The sequence below is a fragment of the Heloderma suspectum genome, chromosome 5 (assembly GCF_057233095.1).
Source record: "Heloderma suspectum isolate Gila_16-S chromosome 5, 16-S_ref, whole genome shotgun sequence".
NCBI lineage: Eukaryota > Metazoa > Chordata > Lepidosauria > Squamata > Helodermatidae > Heloderma > Heloderma suspectum.
This window is the reverse complement of record NC_139462.1, coordinates 180,655,723-180,674,707: the sequence shown is the minus strand read 5'-3', so window position 1 is coordinate 180,674,707 and position 18,985 is coordinate 180,655,723. Positions and strand designations below refer to the sequence as shown.

The 18,985-nt window shown below is 44.0% G+C and overlaps 1 protein-coding gene across 1 annotated transcript in view; it reads left to right on the top strand.

Moving 5' to 3' along the window:
* Positions 1-18,985, top strand: part of STK31 (serine/threonine kinase 31) — a 58,508-nt gene that overhangs the window by 30,984 nt on the left and 8,539 nt on the right. Inside the window, exons 13-20 of the mRNA XM_084858556.1 lie at positions 5,706-5,822; positions 8,684-8,803; positions 9,428-9,559; positions 11,435-11,536; positions 13,723-13,803; positions 15,620-15,745; positions 16,902-17,027; positions 17,263-17,349. Of these exons, the coding sequence (XP_084714682.1) occupies positions 5,706-5,822; positions 8,684-8,803; positions 9,428-9,559; positions 11,435-11,536; positions 13,723-13,803; positions 15,620-15,745; positions 16,902-17,027; positions 17,263-17,349 (891 nt within the window). The remainder of the gene's footprint in view (positions 1-5,705; positions 5,823-8,683; positions 8,804-9,427; positions 9,560-11,434; positions 11,537-13,722; positions 13,804-15,619; positions 15,746-16,901; positions 17,028-17,262; positions 17,350-18,985) is intronic.

Genomic DNA, 18,985 nt, shown 5'->3' with positions numbered 1-18,985 from the left:
GCATGCCCAAATCCACCAGGGACAAAGTAAGATTAGCCACGTGCATCCACCCCAATACAGCTTTCAGTGGCAGAGCATGTATTGTTGAGCCCCCTGCCATTTTTGCTACAGGTGGTTCTTGCCAGGGCCAACTGACATAGCAAGCCAAGTGCTGTTTTTCTTAGGCATCCTAGGTCCTTGCATACAGATTGCTCCTGCTACGAGTGAGCAGTGGCTCAACCCAGCCACAATCTGGCAGCCCTAACTGTTTCTCTGTGTTCCATGGAATCTGGCACTGACAGGTCCTTCATGGTGATTGGTGGCCAAGGAGAAGCATAGGGGTCTTGGACACTTAACCAGAGGCTATAGTGTGGTGGTGAGAAGAGGTGAGCCAGCCAGCTTTCTTCCTAGCTATCAGTGTGGCCTTGAATTGGAGACATCCATGTGCTACTTCTCGTGGTGCGAGGACAGAGCTCCAGGGAATTAATTGGGGTCAGTTCCAAAGGCAGGGTTAGATGGTATAGTAGGGTTGGAAGGGGCCTCCAAGACCATCGAGTCCAACCCCCTGCTCAATGCAGGAATCCAAGTCAGAGCATCCCCAATAGATGGCTGTCCAGCCTCATCTTGAATGCCTGCAGTGTGGGAGAGCCCACTACCTCCCTAGGTAATTGGTTCCATTGTTGTACTGCTCTAACAGTCAGGAAGCTTTTCCTGATGTTCAGCCGGAATCTGGCTTCCTGTAACTTGAGCCCATTATTCCATGTCCAGCACTCTGGGATGATCGAGAAGAGCCTTCCTCTCTGGGACAACCTTTCAAGTACTTGAAGAGCACTATCATATCTCCCCTCAGTCTTCTCTTCTCAAAGCTAAACATGCCCAGTTCTTCCAGTCTGTCTTCATAGGGCTTTGTTTCCAGTTCCCTGATCATCTTTGTTGCCCTCCTCTGAACCCTCTCCAGCTTGTCTGCATCCTTCTGAAAGTGTGGTGCCCAGCCCTGGACACAGTACTCCAGATGAGGCCTAACTAGTGCTGAGTAGAGGGGAACTAGTACTTCCCGGGATTTGGAAGCGATGCTTCTATTAATGCAGCCCAAAATGGCATTTGCCTTTTTTGCAGCCACATCCAATTGTTGACTCATATTCAGCTTGTGATCTACAACAATTCCAAGATCCTCCTCGCTTGATCAGGGAAATACAAGGCTAGTGCTCAGACCTTGTTCCAATATTCCGTACCCAGGACGGAAAGCTTCTACAACTGAGCCTTCATCGCCCCACCCAGAGCACAGCTGCAGGCCATCAATGCCACCTGAGGAATGGTCTACCCGCAAGCAGAGCCTTGCACACGAGTATATCTTTACTCATGGGCAGTCCTTATTCCTCAGGAGGGCACTTCTGCATCTGGCATTTGGCCTGAACCTTTAAATGCTTGTGCTCCCTGGTGCTGAGTGGCTGCTCAGTGTCTGCTTCTGAATCTGAGAGGGGGCTAATCGTGTCGTGAGGGGTAGGGTCAACAGCTGTCTCCCCCGAGGGCCCAGGATCCTTCTGATCTACCTCAGGGCAGCTCCTCTGCAGCCCCTCTGCAGCGACGCAGGCAGCTCCTCCGCAGTGTTTGGCTCGGGGAGCTCCTGGTCCTCCTTCAAAGAGGAGCTCTCCAGAAGGGGCATGACCATCAGGCAGCATTGGAGAGTGGCGCTTTCATAGGTTTGCCCAGTATTCCCCACTGTCTTCAACTGGCAATGGAGGCTTGCCTCCGGCTCCCCTGACAGCTGCCATTTCTGAATTGAATGGAGGTTCCCTGTCTGGTTCAATCCTGTCATTTTCCTGTTGTGTGCTCTGAAGCTGGCTTTGGGTTTCAGAAACTGGGTGGCTAGGTTGACTGCTTATGTTGAATGTGCACCCAGTTTAGACTATTTGGCTATGAATGGCCGTGCGTGTGTATTCATGAGTGTGTTTTGTTGGCAAAACCTGCATGGGAACCTACTACTTGCCCCACAAAGTTTCACTTGAGCAGCCTCAGTCCTGCTTTTCAAATTGCCTGCTTAATATTTTAAACGTGGGGTCATACTTGGGAAGCTTTCTAGGAATATGACACACAGACTGAGAACATCATTCCTCTGATGTCGCTTGCACATGCGGGCAGCTGATCAGAACATTCTTTCACCACCCTGACCCGAGTGACCTCCTATTACAGTCTTTGGTCTGTATCTTTGACTGGTAGTGGAATATCTCGGTAGCCCATTTTGATAGATGATCACTTTTCAAAGGAACTACTTTTGGGGGCAGGGGGGCTTACAACATTCAGTTATTAGTAATTGCTTTTAAAGCATCTTTGAAAGTGTAAGTGCTGCACAGAGATTAAAAACTAAGACAGTCCCTGCCTGCAGGCTCACAATCTAATAGCCACAAGTAGGAATGTTGGAGAAATCTGCAACGGATTCAGATGAGTTTGGATTTCTATGAATCCGACTTATGGATTCTACAGTGGGGCAGGTTTTTCCAAGTTGCACAGATTCTGTGAATTTGTGGGCTGGTTATGTACCTCTGGGGGGGATGTGTGCTAAAGTGCACTTGTGCAAGTGGAACAAAATTCTCATACATCCCTAAAAAAATAAATAAATCTGATTCCATCTATGAGCAGACAATGGAGAAAAAGATACCTGGTCTTCTCTGAGACAGGGACGGAATGGATTTAACAAAATTCGTACATCCTTTGCCATGATACAAAAGGAAAATGGAATGGGGAGCAAAGAGAAAAATCAAGCACTGGAGCAGTAGCTCATTTGGCTGATGGATATAGCCATCTCCCCTGCACCCCTCCGTGCCATAATGTTTTTTCCTGGGAGGCAGGAGGTGCAGATTCCCAGTGGCCCTGGGTCCCCTACCTAGTAGCAGAGGTCGGTGTGTGCTTCCTTTCAGCTCTGCAGTCCGAGGGCAATAGTGCAATGACAGTAATATCATCAGATACAATACAGTCAGTTCGCCTTCTCTATTCTCGTGTTCTTCAGCATTGATCAGCTATAAACAGTGTGTATTCCTGTGCAGCTAGAGCACATATTTTGTAGTTAAAACTGGCATATAAAAGTAGACCTGATAGAGTGCCTGAGGAACTATGGACGGAGGTCCATAACATTGTTCAGGAGGCAGCAACTAAATCCATCCCAAAGAAAAATGCAAGAAAGCAAAGTGGCTGTCTGATGAGGCTTTACAAGGAGCTGAGCAAAGAAGGGAAGTGAAAAGCAAGGGAGAAAGGGGAAGATATATCCAACTGAATGCAGAGTTCCAGAGAACAGCAAGGAGAGACAAGAAGGCCTTCTTAAATGAACAATGCAAAGAAATTGAGGAAAACAATAGAATGGGAAAAACTAGAGATCTTTTCAAGAAAATCGGAGATCTCAAGGGAACGTTTTGTGCAAAGACGGGCATGATAAAGGACAAAGAAGGCAGGGACCTAACAGAAGCAGATGAGATTAAGAAGAGGTGGAAAGAATACACAGAAGAACTATACAGGAAAGGCCTTAATGTCCCTGATAGCCATGATAGTGTGGTCACTGAACTTGAGCCGGACATCTTAGAGAGTGAAGTCAAGTGGGCCTTAGGAAGCATTACTAACAACAAAGCTGGCGGAGATGACAGTATTCCAGCCGAGCTATTTAAAATCCTAAAAGATGATGCTGTTAAAGTGCTGCACTCAATATGCCAACAAATTTGGAACACTCAACAGTGGCCACAAGACTGGAAAAGGTCAGTTTACATTCCAGTTCCAAAGAAGGGCAATGCCAAAGAGTGTTCAAACTACTGCACAATTGCGCTCATTTCACATGCCAGCAAGGTTATGTTCAAAATCCTACAAGCTAGGCTTCAGCAGCATGTGAACCGAGAACTACCGGAAGTACAAGCTGGGTTTCGAAGAGGCAGAGGAACTAGAGATCAAATTGCCAGCATTCGCTGGATCATGGAGAAAGCAAGAGAATTCCAGAAAAACGTCTCTTTCTGCTTCATTGACTACTCTAAAGCCTTTGATTGTGTGGATCACAACAAACTGTGGCAAATTCTGAAAGAGATGGGAGTACCAGACCACCTTACCTGTCTCATGAGAATCCTGTATGAGGGTCAAGAAGCAACAGTAAGAAGCGGACATGGAACAACCGATTGGTTCAAAATTGGGAAAGGAGTACGACAAGGCTGTATATTGTTGCCCTGCTTATTTAACTTATATGCAAAGTACGTCATGAGAAACACCGGGTTGGATGAATCAGAGGTCGGAATTAAGATTGCTGAGAGAATTATCAACAACCTCAGATACGCAGACGATACCACCCTAATGGCAGAAAGCGAAGAGGATCTAAAGAGCCTCTTGTTGAGGGTGAAAGTGGAGAGTGCAAAAGCTGGTTTGAAACTCAACATTAAAGGAACGAAGATCATGGCATCTGGCCCCATCACTTCCTGGCATATGGAAGGGGAAGAAATGGAAACAGTGACAGATTTTACTTTCTTGGGCTCCAAGATCACTGCAGATGGTGACTGTAGCCATGAAATTAAAAGACGCTCCTTGGGAGGAAAGCTATGGAACACCGAGACAGCATAGTAAGAAGCAGAGACATCACCTTGCCGACAAAGATTCGTATAATCAAAACTATGGTTTTCCCAGTAGTAATGTATAGCTGTGAGAGCTGGACGGAAGGCTGAGCGCCGAAGAATTGATGCCTTCAAACTGTGGTGCTGGAGAAGACTCTTACAAGTCCCCTGGACTGCAAGGAGGTCCAGTCAGTCAATCCTAAAGGAAATCAACCCTGACTGCTCATTGGAAGGACAGATCCTGAAGCTGAAGCTCAAATATTTTGGCCACCTAATGCGAAGAGAAAACTCAGTGGAAAAGACCCTGATGCTGGGAAAGATTGAAGGCAAAAGGAGAAGGGGATGGCAGAGGGTGAGATGACTAGATAGCATCACCGATGCGATGAATATGGACTTGAGCACGCTCCAGGAGAGAGCGGAGGACAGGAAGGCTTGGCGTGCTATGGTCCATGGGGTCACGAAGAGTCGGACAGGAATTAACGACTGAACAACAACAACAACAGGTCTAAAGTGACTCATGTTGTTAGGATCCTTTTTTTTTTTTTTTTAGTAAAAAGAGAGGCGACAGTTTGAGGCACTGAGCTTTGCAAGGCAGTTATCTCAAAACATCAGATGAAATCGTCTACTACATTGGTTTGTTACAGGGCACATCAATGTTACAGATTAACCGGGGCTAAAAAAAAGTCCTTTGAAACTTGTTTAACAATCATGGCTTTCCCCAAAGAACCTTGGGAATTGTGTTGTCACAAAGTTGGCTAGGTGATTCACTCTCAAGGTTGAGTTGTATGGGTAGAGCAGCCTTCCCCAATCTGATGTCCTCCAGATGCTTGGACTACAGTCCTCAGCATCCTTGGTCATTGGCCATGCTGACTGGGATTGATGGGAGTTGAAGGTTGGGATAGAGTGTGTTGAACAGCATAGGAACATGTTGGGCATCATCCATTGCTGTATGCAAGTGACATACAGAAAGGGTCAAGGTTGCTGAGCAGCTCTGTTGAGCAGCGTGGAACCCATAGTCATAAAACCTACACCCTTATTTTCACTCAGTGTTAACGTCTTGAGCAGTCTTCATGCAGAGATTTCTTAATTTGCTGACACAGCTTGTTAATATTTGTATAGATATCCCACTTTTCTTGTTTCTTTTCCTTCAAGTTCTTTGACATGACATCGGATACATCCTTGGAATTTGAGGATGTGTCTGGAAACGTGGATGAAGTTCTCAAGAATGTTGAGTTGGATATTTCCCAAGAATTGGACATTTTTCTAACTGTAAGTTAGATTTCTTCGTTTTAAAGAAAAGCCCTCCACTTCTGCATTTTAAAAGGCTTTGCATCTTTTGGATAGAACACATGTTGCCTGACTGTTTCACTGGAATGTAAGAAGGAGCATTGTCCAGGATTTACTGCAACTAATTTCCCTAGTAGTCGAGTACTGTTTACCCTTTGAAGACTTCATTACAAGGTTGTCACTATTCCGTATTCCCATCCACTTGTAATTATTTGACTGACCTTTGTCTGATGTATTGTTTACAGTTGCTTTATTTTTTTCCTGTTGGGTTTTGATGTAATGTGTTTCATTTTCCCTCTCCCCCCACTTCCCTGCTGTCCTTCATTTATCACTCTCCTTGTATGTCAGTACAAGTAGGTATGTCAGGGATCTGGGGTGGGGGGTCAAAGTGGGTCCTGTATACTGAGTTATGTGGGAAAATATTGGCTTCTTGGAGGGGAAAATGCAGGTGCCCTCCCCCCAGTCTCTACACAGACTGGATGTGTTTGTTCAGGACTGCACATATGTCCTGCTGTCATGTTGCCTCATAATGTCTATGACCATACTACCTTGAGCATGCCTGATCTCAGAAGCTAAGCAGAGTTGGGTCTGGTTAGTACTTGGATGGGAGACTGCTTAGTATTACTGAGAGCTGTAGGCCTTTTTGCGGGGAGGAGCCATAGCTCAATGGTAGAGCACATGCTTTGCATCCAGAAGGTTCCAGGTTCAATCCCTGGCATCTCCAGGTAGGGCAGGAAAAATTCAAGCCTGAAACCTTGGAGAGCTGCTGCCAGTCAGTGTCAGCAATAATGGCCTAGATGGACCATTGGTCTGACTCAGAATAGCACAGCTTCCTGTGTTCCTTTTATTTTATCTAAGATATTTATTGTCCACCCTTTTAGGACGCATACCCTCATGGCGGCAGCTTCCTGAAAAAATTAAAATACTTTGTTAAATCAGTAACAAAGGAATACATCTCAAGAACCATAATAAAATTCTAAAATATATCAACCACAAAACTTCACTGCAAAGTAGTAAAAATACAATGTGGCACAGAGAATATCAAGGAAGTATTGGCTGGGGCTATACATTGGGCTGATTGGAAGTCAGCAGCTTTTTACTTTCCTTCAGCCTGAGGCCCAAATGGGGTGGGGATAAAGATGTGAAGGCCTGGAAAGAATGAGGGGAACTCAGAAAAATTAGGAAACTAAATGGTTTTGGAAAAAACATCCCCCCCCCCGGCTCCAGTGCAGAAAAGGGCAACTAAAATGATCAAGGGGCTGGAGCATCTCCCTTAGGAGGGACAACAGCTGGGCTTGTTTAGCTTGGAGAAAAGGCGAGCAAGGGGAGACCTGATAGAGTCTACAAAATTATGCATGATTTGGAGAATGTCGATAGGGAGAAATTTTTCTCCTTCTCTCATAATACTAGAAACTGGGGTCATCCCATGAAACTGACTGGTGGGAAATTCAGGACAGATAAAAGGAAATACTTCTTTACACAGCGCATAGTTAAACTATGGAATTCTCTACCACAACATGGAGTGATGGCCACCAATTTGGGTGGCTTTAAAAAGGGGTTAGATAAATTCCTGGAGGAGAAGTCTATCAGTGGCTACTATTCCTGATGGCTTTGTGCTACCTCCAGTATCAGAGGCAGTATACCTGTGTACACCAATTGCTGGAGGAATGTGCATCAGAGCCCAGGTGGCATGCATCTGTGTTGCATTGCTTTAAAAGGCATGTGCATTTTATTTTATTTTATTGATTGATTTTGATTTGATTTTGTACCCTGCCTTTCTACCCAAAATGGCACTCAGTGGCATTTCAAAGGTTACTTCCATGCTAGGCTCTCCTTAGTGCACAACCTCTTTTGGCCTCAGGGTCGAATTCCATTTAGGAGATGCGCCAGTGGTGGGTGGGGCTTGAAGGCAAAAGGGGTGGGACCAAAACCACAAACATATTTTAGCTGAGAGTGCTTACTGACACCAGTAATTAAGCCTTAGGAAAGGCATTTCAGCCTTTTTAGAATGGGGAAAAAACTGCACAAAACCCTGGAAACCACTGAATGATCAGTGGTTGGGGGGAAGGGAAGAGAGCCAGGCCAAGGGGGCATGGTCATCTGGGAGACACCAGCAGGGCAGGATTGGGACTGCAGGACAGCTAGATTGAGGTTCTGCAGCCCTACCTTAGTTGGATTAAAAAAGGGACAAGGAGAGCAAAAGAGGGGAGGGCACAAAATCCTCCTCTTTGCTCTGTCCTTTTCTGTCCTCTGCAAATAGTTTTCATGGGTTCACACTTGCTATTTAAAATCAGAAGGTTGTTGTACTTAATTTACAGTGTTTAAAACATGTGTTGGGGGGGGCAGGAGATTGTAACAAACACAAAGGTAGTAGGAAAATACACAAAACTGTTAAAAAATATTTTGCAGGTCTTCACTTGTTTTTACGTATTTCACACTGTGTTCCAGAGAATAGAAGCTCAGATTTTTTTCTGTGTGTTTTGTAAAGACCCCCCCCCCCCCGATAATTATTAACAGTTCAATTGGTGCTCCTGTTAGTGCAATCTGTTGCAAAACAGGAGAATTCAAATGAGAATTATTCTTTATTGGGTCAATTAACAAAAACATAAAACCCAAGTTTCTACTAAATAGGGGTATGTGTACCAAAGAAATGTCAAACGGGCTTAACTTAAACTGCTTGATGGAGTCTTAAGAATTTGAGTTCTTCCTGTTCTTTACGAATAAAAACTGATAAGCCATCATAAGCTTTGTCATTAAGAATGGCCTCCATATCTTTGTTGAAATCAACAAACTTAATGCAACTTTAGGTATGGTTCTCCCTCCCTCCCTCTCATTCCATTTAGGAGTTAGATGAAGCTGACAGAAAAATAATTCAAAACGTGTACAATGAGGTTATGCAGAAGATCCACCAAGAACAACATCTCTTAAGTACTGTCTATCGCAAGTATCTCGACAGTGTGGAGGTCAGTTTTTCCAAGTTGTTTATTCATTGTATGTTCAGAATTAAAACAAACCATGTTTTCAAACTTAGTTTGGGAAAGCGTTTTAGAGATGCTTAGGAATCTCCCTTGAATAACTCAGATATACAGGTAATATGACTTCTGTATTACCTGAGTAATGTTTTGTAAATACAATCCTATAAACTAGATATTTGTGTTATGTTTCTGTTATTTATTTGATCCTAAAACTAAAAGTTCCTAAGCAGCTAATTTTTGTGTGTAAGTAATAATCTTCCTTTTGAAATGAAAAGAACATTTTTTCTACTGCTCAGCCTGAGGACTGAGTTCAGTTTTGGAGAAGCTCTTGGGGGTTGCAGTGGGTGGGGCAAGGCCAAAGGGGCGGGGCAAAAGGCAAAAGGGGTGAGGCCAAAATACCACTGTATTCCGTGCTGCCAGTAACAAAGCATTAGAAGAGGCATTTCAGTCTTGCACAATGTGGAAAACAGTGCATAAAAGCCAGGAAACCACCAAACGATCAGGTCAGGAGAAGGGGCACTCTAGGCAGCCGGATTTGGCTCCTGGACCTGTGGTTCTCCACCCCTGTTCTAGTATACGTAAAACAGTTTCTTACTCATGTCTTCATTTTAGTTCAAAAAACAGATTGTGGAGTGGCTGGATACAAGTCCTAACGTCGATGATTTGTTATGGATTAAGAAGAGAATGAAAAACATAAAGGCTCAGCTGAGATGGAAGCTGGCAGAAAAAAACAACTTGGAAGAAGTATGGAAATAAGTGTTGTTTTGATGATTCAAACTTTTGTGACAGAACTAACTGATGAGGGAGAGCATTTTTCCCCACTGTCCACAAGAGTGAATGGCTAACTGCATGGGAGAAGCTGCTACTGTCTAGCACTTGAGAACTCTCTTTTTTTACAGTTGATTCACATAAAACCTACACAGATAAAAGCCTAAGTAAAACTAGATTAAAACAAGTGAAGTATCAAGAAAAAAGAAAAGAGGGGAAAAACCAACAGGTGACTGGAATGAAACAGACACAGTGTTTCTCAAATTGCTACTGTGGGGTGAGAGGGAGAGTGCAGAATATCATCACTGGGTAGTGCAATATTACATGTCTGATTGGTAATAGGCCTATACATAACCCAAACTCAGCTTTTCCTACAGTGTGAGTTCTCATGTTTCCACCCTGGAGCAACAGAATAGAAGGTCTATGGTGTTATGGGCCCCTGAAATGTTGCATGTGCAGTTACTGCAGGCTTGAGATGAAATGGTGGGGGAACACATGGGTGTTATATGGTATGAATAAACAGCGTATAGGTGAATGGGAGAGAAGCAGTGTGGGGCCGTGTAAGTACAGAGTGAGTAATCAAATTACATTTCTCAGTTGAGGTTCTAGCCCTGCTGGATCAGACCAAAGGCCTGTCTAGCCAGCATCTTGTTTGTCACAGTGGCCAACCGGATGCCTCTGGGAAGTCCACAAGCAGGACATGAGTGCAATAACTCCCACTGTTTTGTTCCCCAGCAGCTGGTATTTCAGAGGGATGCTGCCTCTGATCCTAGAGATATTATAAGCCGTCATGATTAGTAGCTAGCGATGTGCAGAACTGGGCCATTTTGGTCTGATTTTGTTAGGTCCCAAGGCAAAGTGGGCTTCCCTACAAAGCCAACAGAACTGAAGCAGCTCCAGAACAAGGCTTCATTACCAACATGGTTTGGATATGATATGTGTCTGCAGACATTTTGTTTCCAAATAGCGTCTTTTGGTTTTGTTTCTCTAAACACTGCAGGGAGAGTGGGGAGGGAGGGAATGTGGTTGAGTGACTGACAGGTCTGCCTTCTAATCCTGGGGCATGTTTTACTGTGGGCTGCAATCACTGTGCTTTGTGGGGGGTGGGGTGGGGGGTGCCTTATGGAGGGTGGGGCATATTATCAAATATAATAATGAGAAGTTAACAATATATATCTTCATTTGTTTCTGGGTTGTGTTTTTATTTTGGACTGAAACAACTTAACTTGTAACTTTTTAATCATTTATCAGGGAACAAGCACCCTTAAAAATAGAATAATCCAAAACAGAGTACCTCTCTAGAATGCTTTTGATCAGGGATGACTGACTTCTTCCATCTGGGAGATCAGATTTCTCTGAGACCAGTGTTCCCCCTCTTGGCCATGGAGAGTGTGGTCCCCCCACCCTCCCCGGCTGAAGAACTTGTTGAGCTGTTTCTTGTCTGGTCAACTGAAACGCCTTCTGTTCCGAAATGGCTGGTAGTCTTGTAAATTAGTCCTGATACATGAAAATACTACTTGATCATCATCAATAGGTTGATCTGTCTGTGAGAAAGATGTGGTGTTTGTGGCAATATGGCAATAAAATTGAGTCCCCATGCCCTTTCCAGCTACTACAATGTAATTTGTCTTGAGACCGCTTTCAAGAAGTAAACAAAGGAAAATCCAAAAGAAATCGGTATTAACCTTATCAGGTGAAAAGTAAGAAAGTACATTAGATTGATCTAGTGGCTCTACCCTAGAATGTGTGTTTGAAAAAAAGTGGCATTCTCAATTTGTAATAGATTATATGACCTGATATAATAATACCATAATAATCTGAGGTGATACATTTTAAAATTTCTGCCTTCAGTCTGACGATTACAGTGATTCTGAAATAGCAAAGATAAAAGAAGAAATCACTGCACTACGAAATAACTTATTCCAGGAAATATACAGGGAACAAGAAGAATATGTAAGTATTCAATTCCATAAGCACCTTTTGAAACACGGTATTGTGTTGATTGAATGTTCACTTTGCATATTGTACTGCATAATGTATATGGCGTAAACTGAAAAGGGTGAACATCTGACACAGATATCCCCCCCCCCCGAGTTTACTCAATATGTGTTACGCTGGGGTAGGCAATCTTTTGGCCCCGTGGGCACATTTGGAAACTTGAGAAGCTGTCCTGGGCCCAACCATAAAATGGCTGCCATGAGTGGGTGTAGCTAGTTGCAGAGGACAAGTAATCTGCTCAGAGGCATTCTTGGGAAATTAAGATGGCCTTAGCTACAAGCTCCCACTTCACTTTGAAGCAATCCCAGCTGCCAGTAAGAACATATAAAATACTGTTAGATAAAAATTGAGAGGACTAGGGTATTTCTTTGGGCACCAAAGAAGGGGTCCGAGGGCACACTGGTGCTTAGATAGTATAGCATAGCATCATAGGGTTGGAAGGAGCCTACAAGACCATTGAGTCCAACCCGCTGCTCAGTGCAGGAAGCCTGATTCCCAGGCTGTCTCCCATCCAAGTATTAACCAGGCCTGACACTGCTTAGCTGCTGAGATCAGATGAGATCAGGCACATCCACAGCCCTTTGCTCAGTATGCTTGTGGGCACCATGTTGTCTACCTCTGTGTTATGCCATGCAGTGTATCATTGGCACAACTTGTAGATCAAAGACCTATCATGAGTGTGAAGAAGTGGTTCTAAACCTCTCTTCCATGTAGTCATTCCATCCTCTTCATAGCAAATTGGGTATGAATAACACTGAATTATAAGAGTATCTTTTGTGGTGACATCTCCTTTCTAAATATAGGAGGAAAGTCTTATTTTTTGCATAGAATGTTTGAGTGGGTAAGGGTGCAGAAAAAAGTCTTACAGCATGCCCCAGCTGACAAGGGTGGCTGGGGCATGCTGGAAATTGTAGGACTTTTTTCTGTCTAAACATGCTTAGGATTTCACCCTAAATTAGGGATGAAAGTGCTTGGTGATTTGTGAGTATCCTGTTTCAATACCCTGAAAAGCCCCTGAATGCTCCCCTTCTCTCCCAAGGCAAAAAAACACCCTCTCCTTCTCTTTGGTAAGGTGGTGGTGAGGCTGCTTGCAATGGGCTGTTCCCACCTTGACTCTGCTCTGAAGAATTTGAGCAGGGGTGCTCAACTGTGTAAGCGCCCCTGCTTTGAATTCTCACCACAGCCCTAGTTAAGATTTAAAAAACCAAGCAGTCATCTTGGCCATAAGAAAAATTCCAGAATCCATATTTGTTGTTCACTCGTTAAGTCATGTCAGACTCTTCGTGACCCCATGGACCATAGCACGCCAGGCCTTCCTGTCCTCTACTCTCTCCCGGAGTGTGCTCAAGTTCATATTCATTGCATCAGTGATGCTATCTAGAGAATCCGTATAGACCAACGCAGAGATCACAAAAGGTGTGCAAGCTTTCAACATTTCCAGATCTCTTAATGAGGCAAGATGTTTCAAAAGCAGGTTGAGACAGAGGCAGTGGCGGGGTGGGGGAGATAGAAGAGAAAAGGAGAAAAAGAGGATGACTAGATGTTGTAGTCAGGATGTTTGAACAGTCAGTCTTAAGATGATATGGAAGAGGAGGGTTTGTAGACATTCAAAATAGGCTTTTTCGGGTGACGTGATGGTTTCAGGTTTCAATGCCCCTAAGACTTCTGGGAACAAGGAAGTAGCAGGCAATTGTTGATCTTCTATTTTTGAAAATATAAATTCCAGCTGTTAACTCAGAACTGTCTCCTTCCTGGGTGAACCAGGCAGGTTCCTTGGTTGGCTAGTTAAGGAAGCCAACTGTGCATAGCTAGAGATGTTGCTCTGCTCAGAAGAATGGGGGTACGAGTGAAGCTATAATCATACCTCATTGTAGATGCCTTTTCTTTAGGTCAGTGGAGTAGCTGTGGCTCCTGAATCGGCAGGTATAAGCATTCTGCCTTGGGGAATGGGGATTATTCCAGGAGTGTAGTGTGAAGGGGAGAGTAATTATCCATGAATTCTCACCCTATATCGCTTCTTGACTGCAAATTTGCCATTTGTGGTATTACAGAATAAAACATCAGTTAATCTAGTTTCCAACATATTGCTGTGTGTTGTTTTCATGCTGAGATGGGTATTGTGGAATTCATCTCTAATTCAGGAGAAACTTAACCAGCTGGTACAGAAATGGTTCCCTGAACTGCCACTCCTCCATCCCAAAGCAGGGATTCTGAAATACATGGTAAGTTTTTTTGTTTTGCTTCTGGCTGAATTGAAGAAACTTCTGGCTGTTTGAAGTTATGGTTGCCAGAGTATAAAATAAAAGCAGGAATTTGACCATCTACCGCCAGTGCCAGGTGTTCCGGTAACTCTCTGGATGCTTCTCATCCCACCCACCCTTTTTCCTCTGGGCCAAATTGCCTTTAGTCAAGTGGTGAGTTACTGGCAGTCCTTGTCTCAACCCGCTTCCTCTTCTCGGGCTCCACGGTTCCCTTCCCAAAATGTCTTGTATAGCTTTTGTCATTTGCAACATTTTGCCTCTGTTCTATTGCTGGTGCTGGTTCATCTCTTTTGCTGTCAGTAAAACTAGAACTGACTTCCTCCTAGACCAGGGGTGGACAACTTTCGGGAGTTCTGGGGGCCATATTCACCCCCCACACACACGTAGGCGGCAGTTTTCTGGGTGATCCAAAAATTAATTTAAAAAACAAATGTTTTTAACCACCCCCTCCAGGTGTCAGGAGCACTACAAAGCGACAAAAAGGTCAAATTAAGGTCAAAGCTAAATTTGATCTTTAGTGCTTTGTATGCCATTTTTTCATTATTTTAAAAATTACTTGGGGGGGCTGCATTGTGTGGGGGGCGCTGTATGCACCCCATGGGCTACATGTTGCCCACCCTTGGGCTATGCTAAACGGATGAAATGTTTTTACAAAAAAAATGCCACCCTAAATTCAGGTAATGGTTTCTTCATACTCAGGGGAGTCTCCCCGCCCTCCCCCAGTATACAGAATATTTGTAAATTAAAAGAAAAAGATAGTAACCTTCTCCCTCAGACCAGCCCAACAGGGACGGAAGCCTGTTTGAGTCCCTAACACATTATAGCAGGTGTGGGGAACTGGTTTCAAGCTGGGGGCCAGGTGACCCTAGCCTTCTGTGAGTCAAATGACATTGGGGATGTGGCTGATTGGGGTGGCAAGTGGCACTGGTGGGAAGGCACGGCCAGTGCTTGCAAGAGCTCCTGCTTCCTGTCCTCCACATGGGGAACAAGAAGCAGCAGTGACACACATTTGGCTGGTACTTGGAGGGACTTCTGCAAGGGCTGGCGGAATGCGCAGCTGGCTTCACTCATTATCTGCAATCACAGACCAAAGATAGATAACAAGGGGCTTCCTCTCCCCATCTACTTCCCATGTTGCCTGTAGACTTGGGGGTGGGGCTTGGGAAGAGGAGTGGGCACAGTCCGCAGAGACTTGGGCTTTGCAGAGGGAGCCCAAACCTCTGTGGACTGGATAAGGAACCTCTGCAGGTCAAATTCCCCATCCCTGCCTTTCAGCATCCTTCCCCAACCTAGTTCGCTCTAGATTTGTTGGACTAAAACTCCCACCATCCATATTCCCATGTCTGGGGATGGTGTGAATTGTATTCAAATGCATTTGGAGGGCATCAGGTTGAGGAGGGCTGCCATATAGTAGTGGGTGCCCACCACAAGGCTAAAAACCTCCCCTTCTTGTTCCATATGGGAATGTTTCAGGAGCAAGTAAAAGAAGGACACCTTTTCCTTTCCCCTGCTTTCCAGAAACCTCCCATTCGGGCATAGAGCAACCATGCACCTGAACCCTTCATAGCACTGCAGGGAGAGGTTCCAGGAAGGTGGGAAAGAGAATGGCCCCTTTCCTCCCTTCCTCTTTCTCTCCCTCCCCATGAACCCCAAACAGTGCTAGGAGACTCCTTTTCCATGGTTATGTACAGATAATGTGATTTAGTTTGATGATCTAGACATGTTTATATTTGTGCAATGTTGGGATTTATAAGGCAACTGGTGTAAACTTCTCCAGAACTCGGGAGGTCTTCTGACAGTTAGTTTGGAGCGTGATCTTCTAGATGCTGAACCAATGAAGGAACTGAGCACAAAGCGCCCTCTGGTTTGCTCAGACGTTCAAGGGCATAAAGTTCTCCTAAAGGTACAATTTCTAGCTTTTTTTTAAAAAAACCTGTTGATACAAGTCACGTCTTTGACTAGGCCGGGATGCTTTAAAAGTCTCAGATGCCAGTGTGACCATCTGGGTGTTCGAGTCCCACTGCTGAGCTGAAAAACATATTTCAGGTTCCTTGATGCCAGCATCAGATCTTCCGGTGCGTGAGCAACTGAGCCCGTGGGAATTTTTCCATCCTTGATCTTTGAGTTTGAAGAAATCAGTCTAAGGCCAGTTTTCAGAGAGTGAGACATGGTGGCTAGGAGTTTCTATCACCTTATTAAACAGCCCCTTGTCATGTTTGCCTAGAGCAGAAGCTTGGGAACCTGTGTCCCTCCAGATGATGTGGGGCTGCAACTTCTATCATCCCTGACCATTGGCCATGCTGGCAAGACTGATGGGAGTTGGAGTCTTCACAACATCTGGAGGGCCACAGTTTTCCCACCACTGGCTTTGAAGAAGGTCGTAATTCTTGGCTGAACATCCAGAAACTATCCATGCAGTTGTCTGGATTGCAGCCTACATCTCTGGGTAGATATAAAACCGTTCCAATTCTTTCCTTACCAGCTCTTGGGTTTTCTCAGTGCCATTATTGTATGACAAATGAGAAGCACGATAATAATGTTAGAATGCAATAAATGACACCCAGGAATTGCAGCCATATCGATAGCCTAAGTCAGGAATGGGCAGTACACAGCCCCCAGCCACCCCCACCAAAATTCAGTGGTGGCCAAAAGAATTGTTGGTTTGCCACCAAATTTTGGCAGCAAACCACTATGGAGGCTTAAAATCGACAATTTTATCTTGAAAACAATTTGACAGCAAAACAGCAATATTGTTGCTTCTGCCACGCTGCCAGATTTTAGCAGTGCAGTGGCAGCGGCAGGAATGCAGCCTGCAGGTGGGTCCAGGGGGTTGGAAACTGGCCTAAACAGTTGCCCATCCCTGGCCTCAATTGTTGAACGTTTACAAGCTAAATTGTAGATAAATACATTGCATCCCAAATCAACTCTTGGAATACAATAATTGCTGATTTGGCAGACACTCCCTGAGATGCTTTCTTTTTATTTTTTGGTGGGGAAGCAACATAATAATATAAAGGTGAAGCCTCCCAATTTATACCTGAATTTATTTACCACTTTAGGGATATACTGTGGATATGAATACTGAAACAGGAGTGATAGAAAGAGCAGCAAAGTATCACAAAGTCTGGAGAGAATTGAAGGAGGAATCTGGTTTAATGCAGCTGATGTTCCTATTTTTATGCAAGGCAAGTTATATACTGATATGCACTCATTTTTGTAACTGAAGGTCTGTGTGTAAAAGACTCAAATGAAACGAAAGGTAAGCCTTTCCATGCAGAATAAAGTACCATGTATACTTAAAGGATGACCCCCCCTGTAATTGTTTTATTTCCCAATAATAGTAGAAATGTTGCAGTATCTTGACATCTGATACATTCTACCCCAACACACACTGCCTTTGTACTGTCTTTGTTTCTAAAGTCTGATCCTGTGGCATATCTGATGGTCCCATATTATGCTGGTGCAAGCCTGGGCACATTGCAGACTACCACACCTTTAACTCCAGAAGTAAGTAATATAACACTGTATGTGTAAGCTATGTGTGAAGAAACTGAGAGCATTTCTACACAAGGCTTTTACTGCATGCGCATGATGGGTCACTCACGGAAGTTTGTGGGTTCTCTAGATGACATCATCAACCTCCAGGGTGTCTCCCAGACTTTCCAACAGTTTACCCGGGTTTAAAAAGATCAGAGATAACCCGATAAGGAACATTAATCCTCTATATTGTCAGTATGTAATTATGCAGTTTTGCTATTGAACAGCGCCATCTAGTGGTGGTATAATGAAACATATAGAACTTGCAGCAGACAAATGAAGTCCCCAAATCAGAGCACGTGTCCTCCTGTGTAAAGAAGCCAATCTTAATCCCACAAAAAATTCAGAAGCAAAAGCCCCGGTAAGTTGCGGGATAAAAAGCCTGGTGTGGTGAAACCCCAGTTCACTCACCTTCTGCACCTAAGTACTCTGTTATGTCAAGCAGTGAATTTAGCTTTTCAAGACAGGCCATGTTTCATCCATACCATAGTTACCTATCTGACCAGTCACTTATGGTTATGATTAAAAATAGACACCAGTAAACCAGTTCTGTCTTTATCCACTTGCAATCACTAAAACAGAAAAAATACAACAAAATTTTAATATAAACACAAATATTTCACACAAAATTAAAACAATTAATTAGCAGTCAGAAATGCCTATCAGTACATCACACATACAGGCTGTATGTAATCACACGTTTCAACCAATCTTGTCCTCTTCAGTGGGTGAAAATATAAAGAATCATTACAGCCCTTTCTGAAACAAGAAAAACATGATGTTTGAATTCCTACATGGATCTTGTAAAGCAAAATACACAAGCTTAGAGGTACCTGAGATAATATGTCATACCCAAATAATCAGATAAATATAGACTAATTAAAAAGCAGTTTACCATTAATTGTTATGTATACAAGATCTGAAATCCATCTCATATGACTGGTAACTGCATACAAGAAAAGTAGGGAAAGAACATTCCCTCTTACATTTTGAAACATGTAAAGAAATAAAACAACTTTGTGTTAATTTACAGTAATTTCCCAGGCATATCTAACGTATGACCAAACCATGATGCAGGAACCAGTACAAAGAACCCAGAGAGTAACCCACAATCAAAAAAGACTAGAGCATTCTTACAAAAAATGAGTAATTCCTTCTGCCTGAAGCAGCCATTTACCATAACCCAAATAAACAAGCCGGTTGGGCTAAACTTTTTGAGAGGTTACCTCTCCTCTATCATATGTTCATAAGTTCTACAATTGATACGGCATTGCCACCTGCCTGTATACATCTTGGGGTTTGGATAGAAAATTTGGTACTATTCTGCTTCCTGTTTGCCCATCTTAACCCCCCAACCCTGGAGTCACCAGTTCAGACACATCCTACCATGTTGGGGGACTGGCAGGACTGTCTTCGTTTCTAGTAGTCTTCTGTGTGGGGTGAGGGGAGGTAGGCAGGTGAGGACTTGGGTGGATGGGCCATGTCCTGTTTCTGTCCTTCAGAAGCGACTGGAGAGAGCTTGTCTCCTACTGGAGACTAGTGGGGTAGTTGTGCCAAACCAGATGTGATGGTTCCACGAATGAACCTTCTGATACCTTTTTCTTGC